Source organism: Stylophora pistillata, chromosome 6, assembly GCF_964205215.1.
Source record: "Stylophora pistillata chromosome 6, jaStyPist1.2, whole genome shotgun sequence".
In the NCBI taxonomy this organism is placed as follows: domain Eukaryota; kingdom Metazoa; phylum Cnidaria; class Anthozoa; order Scleractinia; family Pocilloporidae; genus Stylophora; species Stylophora pistillata.
Genome location: NC_142524.1, coordinates 9,567,373 through 9,577,074, shown reverse-complemented (window position 1 = coordinate 9,577,074; position 9,702 = coordinate 9,567,373). Strand labels below are relative to the sequence as shown.

The following is a 9,702-nucleotide window of genomic DNA, read 5'->3' as shown; positions in this document are numbered from 1 at the left end:
TTCTGACTATCGATTTATTCCTACAATCTGACTGCTAACAACGAATCAACTTTTGACAGCTACCTAAAGACTCGATGGAACTTCCCTTTGCGATCACCACTCGTAAGCGACTACCTCTCGTTAGTAACCACTTTTTCAAGATATTAAAAGTTTCCAAGTCGAATCATTATAAATGGAACCTCTTGTAAGCGACCACCTCTCGTTAGCGACCACTTCTCATAAGCGACCACTTTTAGAGATGCTTTTTTATTTCCTGTAGGCGACTTCTCGAGAGACAATCGGTTTCATCTTTCACGAGCGGAAACTGAAAATTATTTCAACGCACGTCGTAAAAGTGGAGCCGCCGGGAAGTGTTTCCCGAAATAACATTACAGCGTGAATGTTTGCTTGTGTTCCGCTCCCAGAAAAACAAATTGGATAGCACCACATGAAATAATAAACGAGCCAGGTTTCTTTTGCGAAAATGGTCTCAAGCGCGCTGTAATAAATAATTTGTGAGATACTAAATAATCAGCATAGATCCTAAGTCTTATTTTTTTCCTTGAATAAGCCACTAAGAGTTATCACTATAAGTTTCGACAAGTGCTGGCGAAAGGGTCAGGTCGCGAATGCAAATTTCCCCAAATGTGGACCCCCTGTGACCTGTCCTCCGGTAAGTAACCACCTAGACTTGACATCTCGGGTAGTCGGGTAGTCGGGTAGTCGGGTAGTCGGGTAGTCGGGTAGTCGCTCACGAGACCTTCCACTGTATTTGGATCAATTAAATACCGTTACCGTGTTCCACAAGTGTAGAACAAAGCAGGCACCAACTTATTATCTTTGCGATTTACTAGTCATGACAGATTTAATGTGTCGGGACGCAACACTAGAAATATGTCACAGTTAAACCTTCCTAAACAGTGCAGATTATCAATTGGTCAATCCTCTTTCACTTTTCACGGGGCAAAAGAATATAACCTTCTTCCAGAAAACATTTGAAGCACAAACGATATTTTAAGTTTTAAAGGGAAAGTGACCCATTTTATTAGAAACTCTTCTTAAATGGATCTTTTGACCATTTTATACCTTTATGACGAACTCATGTCAATTATCATTATTATTATTATTTTATATATATTTTTTATTTTTTATTATTTTTTTCGCAACACATGTAAATATTCTTTTACCCATTGTAATTTATTATTGTAGATATCATTGTGTATTACGACAGAATAGCCTCGTATAGGGGGAGCCATAATAATAAAGTGTATTGTATTGTGTATTGATCTGGACTGTTTTTTTTTAGAAGGTTACAGTGAGAATTTGATATTGCCTAACGAAAATGAAGCAACCCTCCAGATGTATTAAACTCTTAATAAAAATGTCTCCGGTGAGACGACAACTTCTTCACGACATTTCATTAAAACGTTCTTGAAAATTTAAGGTCATTGGCCGTAAGAAGATTTCTGCTTGGATTGTAAATATTTCATTGACGTTTCTGCGGCACCATGACATCATTGTTATCAAGTCCTTAAAGATAAAAGAAATTGCCTGAAATAGTTCGCAGGAGATTGCTGATTATTTTGAAAAGTATCGTTTTGAAATTGTTTTATATTGCGATGACTTGTTTTCAAACTTTCATGAGGGAACATGTCAACGCATGAGGAATATGAAGTTCATTGAAGGCGGAAAAAGAGAATCTCAGTTAAAGCTTTGAGTGTGTCTTCTGAGCAGATGTCTCGTCGAACACAACATGGCAGCTACAGATGAAGAGTCTGACTGCAAACTGTCACTCGGATTCGCTGGTGAAATCGTGGCAATGGTTTTGTACACCACGTTAGCTATCGGCGGATCGCTTGGGAACATCTTTGTGATTCTTGTTATTTACCGCACACCAACTTTGAGGAACGTGTGCGGAATCTTGATAGCAAACGTGGCATTAGCTGATCTGATGGTGACAGCAGTAGTAATGCCTCTAATGTCCTATGTACTAATTCAGGGGTTAATATATAAGTGCATATATCATACTCCAATTTTTGTTGCTTGGATAATAGCACTTTTCTCTGCTGGTTCCTCGCTCATTACGCTAACTATCCTCAGTGTGGATCGGTGCTTTGCCATCTGTCGTCCGTTGAAGCACAAAACGATTGTAACCAAAACAAAGGCAAAGATAGTCATGGTAATGATGTGGATCCACTCTTTGATCCTTCCTCTTTTAGAGACATTCTATCCCGGATCAACCATTGCAAAGTTTTTTCACACCATTGGCGTGGTGTGCTGTTATTCTATCTTGGTCGTAAGCGGTATTTTTACAATCCGAAATGTGCGCGCAAATTCACTACAAATAAGATCACTACACCAGGATCAAGGAACTTCTCGCCTTGCTGCAGATTTGAACCGGCAGAGGAACAAACAAGTTGCCAAGACGATTGCACTAGTTGTGTTCCTCTCCACTCTGTGCTGGATCCCATTCGCGCTTTTCATTGGTATTGAGATCGATGCAGACAGGAATCACAAGATCCATTTCTGGTTCGGTACAGTGGGACTCGCTAACTCAGCAGTAAACTCGTGGATTTATTTTTATCGTCAGCCAAACTACCGCATGGCGCTCAAATCTTTGTTCGGATGCAAGAGAAGTGCATCTAACTAGCTTCCATACATTTTGTTGCAAAGATTAAGTTCAGATAATTGAGTGATGCATAAAGGTAACACATGCCTAGAAATGTTAAGTTTTAGGAGTCCCATAAACTTTTTACGGGCAATCAATTTGAAAGTGTTAGGAGAAGTTGGAGGTTTTCCTCTTCAGAAGTAACGGTTTTCAAAGCAGTTATTGAAATGTCTAACCAGATTTTAATCATATTGTTGGCTCAAATCAATTCTCCATTTAGCCGTCGAAAGTAATACGGGATCGTATTGGTGTTGCTTTACTTCGCTCTATGATTGGTCCAGAAAACTCTTGCCACTATCTTAAAGTGCACCTAAACCCAAAAATTTTTTTCGCTTAACGAAATAAGCTTATTTTTTGGAGTATTTCTGTTCAAAAATATTTTAATTTTCTCAAATCTTTAATTTTCTGTGCCCAGTCAAAGTACGGAAAATCGGCCGCCATCTTGCCCCACGACCGAGTTTAAAGAGGAATGGCTCTAGCGGGTAATGTGACGTCAAATCGAGAACACGAAAGTCTGCATTTCACACATTTTCACTTGTTTGGGAATGTTGTCGTCGATATTGTCCGAAATATGCCGACTAAGTGTGTTGTATGAGGAATGTATGAAATGCGATACCCTTTTGCAAATTTCGCACGTTGCTACAACCTTCTACAACACATTTAGTCGGCATATTTTCGGACGAATATCGACTACAACCTTCCCAAACAAGTGAAAATGTGCGAAATGCAGACTTTCGTGTTCTCGATTTGATGTCACATTACCCGCTAGAGCCATTCTGCTTTAAACTCGGTCGTGGGGCAAGGTGGCGGCCGATTTTCCGTATTTTGACGCCGGGGCACAGAAAATTGAAGAGTTGAACAAATAAAGAAATTTTTGCCCAGAAATGCTCCAAAAAATACGCTTATTTCGTTAAGCGAAAAAAAAAGTTTTGGGTTTAGGTACACTTTAAACAATCAGATGCAAAACTGAATGACCACGTAATTGGCTGGGCTCGTGTGAAAGTCTTTGATATTGTCTACAAAACATCAACCTGAAACTGCCTTCATTTACGTAATTTTACTTTAAAAACGGAAACATCAAAGCAAGTTTTTCTCGCTTCACTGCAGAGTTGAACCAGAGGAACAAACAAGTTGCCAAGACGATTGTATCAGTCGTGCTCTTCCCATAGGTATTGAGGTTGATGCAGGCAGAAAAGACAAGTTCTATCTCTGGTTCGCTACACTGGGACTCGCTAACCCAGAAGTAAACCCGTAGGTTTATTTTTATCCGGCAGCCAAACCACCCCACAAAGACGCTGAAATCTTTGCTCGGATGCAAACGAGGCCCAACTAACGTTGTCGTGCGAATGCAAAATCGCAGCATGTAAAATAAAAGGCGGAGCGGCCTTGTTGGACTCCTTAAACTCCGAATATCGTCTTCGCGATTCTCTTCTTTAGCTGCGGTACACTTCGTTGTAAAGGAGTGCAAAGAATTGAGAGTTACACAGCGGTACACAAAAAGGCACTGCTAAACTAATAAGTTTAAGGACTCTCGTCACCTTTTTATGGGACTGATAACATTTCGAAAATTTTATGAAAAGTTAAAAGTTATTCATTTTATAGAAGCAGTTACATGTGAAGACTACAAACCAGTTTCTAATTCCTAAATCTCAATGCAAAATATGGATTAACTATTGAAAGCTACCTGAAAACGCGCGGGCAATATTTGGATCTAGACTAAATTGTTAACGTTTGCAGAGACGGACTCAGAAGTTTTTTATAGCCTCACGAAATTGAGGCGGTGCTGCAGATGTTATTCTTGATGACTCTGAAACGATGAGGACTTCTTCGGCACGTTTTTGAAAACGATTCCTCTATATTTGTGGATAGTTTAGGGAATTTCCGCTAAAGATTAACATGATAAAATAGTAGTTGACGTTTGAGCATGGTCGTGACGCCCACAATCATCAAAATATAATTACTAGTAAGAGCTGTAGCCTGCAGAAGATTGTATTAAATGATTTTAAAAGCAGCGTTTTTTTGCGTCTGTAAGACGTCAAGAGGAACCAGACATCCACAGTAGCTAGCGATGTTAACAAGACAGGGGTGAAATTGGAAAAATTAAATGACCTTGCCTTTGGCAGGGCTCATGTTAAAGTCTTTGCTGTTGTCTGCGAAACACAGTGTAGTTTCATATTGAGAAAGGAAGCACCAACGGCAAATTTTTCATGTTTCGATATTTCGCTCACTAAGACTCAATTTTGCCTTCAACAAGTCCAAATAAGGAAAGTTTTCACCCTTATGTTTAGCCTTCGAACATATCTTTATATTCTCACGACAGCATATAACCTTAAAAGTACTTCGTTGCTCATTTCGAAAGTCTCAGGTGAAATTGTTTGGGTTAGTGTTCGAACAACAACAAATACTTAATCTCCCAGGGCCACCCAGCTGGCGTGCCCACCCATATCTACCAACAGTGACACCGCGGAAATACGTTTTTTAGGGCACGATACAGTATTTTAATGGTCAGCGGACACCTCAACGGAACCATGAAATGCCGATAACTTTTACAATGTTTTTCGCCGTGAGTCAAATCGACAGCGTAAAAAGTCAAAACTTAGAAAAAATACTGTAAACTTAGCTTTTAAACTCGACTCACCTTTTGGATAGTTCTTAAGCTCAATTATATAAATTGCCAAAGCCGAACTGAAGTTGCACACGATATGAAATTGTTGTTTTTCGCTGGCAGCTCCGTGGCAACTAAGTTTTGTTTATAAAAGAGCTTATGCACCAAGGCTAAAATTGAGACGATTTTTGAATGGTTGAAGCGGTGATCCGAGGACGCTGCACAATCAGGTTTGTAAAGCAGTGGCTTGAACCGTATAAATCGGCATGTCAACGGCATTTCGGTCAGATTCGCCGAAAAGAAGACAAAAAAAGCCCGTGTAGCACGGCCACCCTATCCCTACTAGTTACTGTATGTATCATAGTTGGCCAAAAAACCTATTACTGTAACATACATAGGACTGAAGCCCCCAAAAGTACAAAGACTGGCTCAACTAGATGAAGAATAAAGCGAGGTATGCTTTAAGTACAAAATGTCCATTATAATGATAATAAAGAAGTTTTCACTTTCCACCTTAGTTTGTAATTTTTTTTTTCTGAGATGTAATTTTATTTCTGAGCAATAGTTTTACCTTCCCAACAAGTACTTCTCATTACAATTATGAATAATTTGTGGGATGTCTTTTTTTTTAAACTGCTTTTCCCTCACTAATCATTTTATTTTATTTATTTTTGCTTTTTTCTTTCTTTCTTTACTAACTTAATGCCATCTGCAACATAAAATGTACTGAGCTAACAGAATACTTCTGCTTTATTTATCTCCCTGATTCACAAAGTAACATTACCATCTTGGTACAACTAGAAAACAAATTTTTAAGAAACAAAACTACTGTAAGGTAAAATAATTATTATAATATAATTTAATCAATGTGAATAAAGCGCTGCATTGTCTTTTCTCATATTGCAACAGCCTTGAATGAATCAACTATCTTCTAAACTTGATTTCTTATATTCAGAAGCTGCCTGAGTTATAAACAAAGAATTCTTGTTGGGTGTTTATGGAGGTGTAAAGAACATAATGATTATGATGATTAATCTTTCAAATTAGAAATGTCAGAGGGAAATTATCAGAAGTATTTTCTGAAGTCGAACAAATGAAGTTAAAAAATGTTCAGGAGAAAATTGAATAGATTAAGTCAGCTGTCAATTCCCAGTTAACAGTAAGTCATGGGGAGTAACCAAAAGCTTGTAATTAGCCTGTGTACTGCTGTGCCCATCTAGTCAAATAAAAATCAGGGATGGGATATTCCCAAACATGAACAATGATAGCACCATGCAGATGTCCTTTTCCCAACTTATTACAGGGAAGGGGAGCACTGGTATGGCTACGCTAGTTGTAGTCAATAAGAAATTCTCAACAAGTTTCAGCAATACATATATTTTGCCACCTTGAAAAAAAAATGGTTACAAGTCAAATTGGAATGTTTCATAATGATGTTCTCAGTGTGGAGATATGATGTAATATTACTGATGGGGATCATAATTATCCTTACAGTGCTTCAGAGCATGTGATTTATATGATTCCTCAAGCACATGGAAACTAAGTAAAGCTATGCAAAGCTAATCTAAAAAAAATGAATTGAAGAAGAGTAGTTGATTATTTGCATAAATTAATGCAATGTACATGCAAGATAGTGGAATATACTTCAGGTAAACATACATGTGCCTGTAAAAGTTTCAAATGACTGAGTTATAAAAATATAATAACAATCATAATCATAATAGAAAAGTGGGTTTCATTGAAAATGCTTTCGAGCTTTAGAGCTGTTTGGGAAATTAAAGTAGCAGTTGTAGTAACAGGTACAAGCAAACGTGCCAAAGACAAGTAATGGAGATCTACAATCGATTAATATCAATAAAGACTTAATTCAAGATAAATTGTAAATGAATCAATCATGTTGGACGGTCTCAAATACAAACAAATCGCAATTTCTTCGATTTCCACTCCCTTTGTAAACATCACCATTATATGAACTTAAGTCAGGCGTTATTCTGTTCATGAGAGATAACTTGTTGATAAAACTGCAAGTATATGAAATGAACAAATGTTTTCATATTTTAATTTGGATATATCAACGAAGTTGAAATGGTAAATTGGCCACCGTAACGATTACAAAAGCTGACGTTTCGAGCGTTACGAACACCCGTTCTTACAGGCACAGAAAATCAGAAAGGTGGAATGGCGAAAAATCAGTCTACAAAAGTAAAATTCTCAACCAAGCGAATGATTTCCAAAATGAAAAGGCACCGCAAGTCGGCGCAAAGTGAGTGTGAATATTTTCACAACTCAATAATTACGTGTATCGCTTCATGCTAATAACACTTAAAAATCCAACCAGTCTTCAGACTCGCTGGAAAATTATCTTACAGAACTAATCTCTTGCTTTGTCTGGATAACTATCGCTGTTTTTGACAATTCTGAAGGCGAGGGCGACTGACGAACCACGATCGCACTTCGTAACGACGGCCAGCTAAAGTCAGCAAACAGCACAAAACTCCAAACAAAATGACTCCCCTGTACCGCTATTTGTTAAGACGTGGTTTTAGTATTAAAAACCCATTCAAAGGATCAACCATAATAAACGAGGAGAAGTATCAGGGATGTTTTCCGACTTAAAACCATGTAAAAGGCCGATGTTTTCATCGAACTCAGTCCACAAACACATGGAAGCAGTTGCCAGCCTAATGTTGATGACCACTGACCACTGTGACGTCACAAAAACGTATTTCCGCGGTGTCATCGACAGTGAATATATAAACATGTTCCTTAGCGCGTATTACTCAGTAGAATAAGGAAGAATCAGAGAGTATGCAGAAGTGTAGAGACAGAATTTCTTAGTTGGAGTGAGTGTTTAGCAGCACAACGCACTGAGAAGTATTCAATGGGACAGTGAGAATCAAAGTATAAGAGCCTAAGAGATCGACCAGAGTTACACAGGATGAGGTGAACTGGGATGTACGTAAAATTTTGTACTGGAGAACTGAGTAATTAAAGAAAGAAGAAAAAGAAAATTCGAGAGTCTTGGTGCCTTTCGCCTGAGCGTGGTGTGCTCGATCGCTAGCTCCCCTTGACATTTGACAGCGCAAAATTATAATAATGAATCCGTCAAATTCCCCACGCATTACTTTCTATTTTCAAAACAAATTTGAACTTTGGAATAATTTTAGAAAACGGCTTTGGCGTCCCCCACAATTTTTTAATAGCCCTGTGTGATCCACGATCCGGCGGAGGTTTGTGGTCAATTTTTCACAAAGAACCAGCTTTTTCTTTGTCCCCCCTAAAATATCGTTGACGATCTCAGAGTTGGACTGTACGCCAATGGAAGTTCGATAAACAAAATTTCAAGGTTTTTTTAAGACCGTGATGGAAAGTTTGAGTTTTCAGGGGACTGCTTCGTCGTTAATTTGAGTGATTTCTTTGCTTGTCACGGATGCAAACCGAGATGTCATTTTTTCCCGAGTTGCTCGGGGGTAAATAGCAAAGGATATTCGGAGCTTGAATAGCCAATCAGAGCGCGCCTTCAACGCTATCCACTGTTTTAGTATATACTAATTTCGGATATCCCCCAGTTTTAGCAAGGGGATATTCGGTCAAGTGATGCGTTCAGACCAATCTCGCGCGATTGGAAATATTTAATGCATTGGAATTACATATATTTTTAAATGGAATAAGGCTCCTAACATGCCGTGAAGCAATTTGAATATTCACTTCACGTTTGTCAGTTCCTCCCACTCATTGAAAACAGAACGAAACTCGTGTTGGTTTCGCTTGATCACAGTGTGTCTACCTAACAGTGGAGTTGGTAGAAGTTAAACATCCATTGTTATAGTCGAAAAAAAAAAAGAATTTTGGAGGAAGGTTTTTAACCCTTTCTCCTTATTATCTTTTAATATAATATCTACTTGATATTTACTTTAGGCGTGTCCCTGGAGACAGGTTAGACTGCTCTTTACACCTCTCCCGGAGTAGTTAAATATTCAGTTCACGTTTGTTCCTCCTGAAAGCAGATTGAACTCCACTTTACAACTGTCTTGGGGCAATTAAATATTCAGTTCACGTTTGTTCCTCTAGACAATAACAACTTACTTTGTGTATAATGCTGAATATTTAGATCTATTTATACTGGTGCTAGCTTAATTTTCTTAACAACAGATGTGGACAATTTGCCAAAGACACCATCGAAAAGAAGGTTAAATCGACTGGTAATTCCTCCAAACTGACGGCATGCAGATTAGGACATATTGATTAGTTGAACAAACAAGTCTTAAAGAGCTAATTTTCAATATATCGTGATGATTCCGACTGACTTATTCCCTCCACGCAATCATTGTATTGCTGACAACCCCCCACACGCCCTCTCAGGGAACAGCTTTCAGGTCCTGTATTTATATAGACTGCTTTAAACCACTCTGGATACGACTGTTGTCTCTGGTTGTGGTAAGTTTACTGA

The 9,702-nt window shown here is 38.3% G+C and overlaps 1 protein-coding gene across 1 annotated transcript; it reads left to right on the top strand.

Annotated features, from left to right (window-relative positions):
• The first annotated feature begins 1,592 nt into the window (after positions 1-1,592).
• On the top strand, positions 1,593-2,755 carry LOC111327968 (QRFP-like peptide receptor). The gene has a single exon (XM_022932303.2). The coding sequence runs from the start codon at positions 1,733-1,735 to the stop codon at positions 2,627-2,629; it is 897 nt and encodes a 298-aa protein (XP_022788038.2). The 5' UTR covers positions 1,593-1,732; the 3' UTR covers positions 2,630-2,755.
• Positions 2,756-9,702: the final 6,947 nt, after the last annotated feature.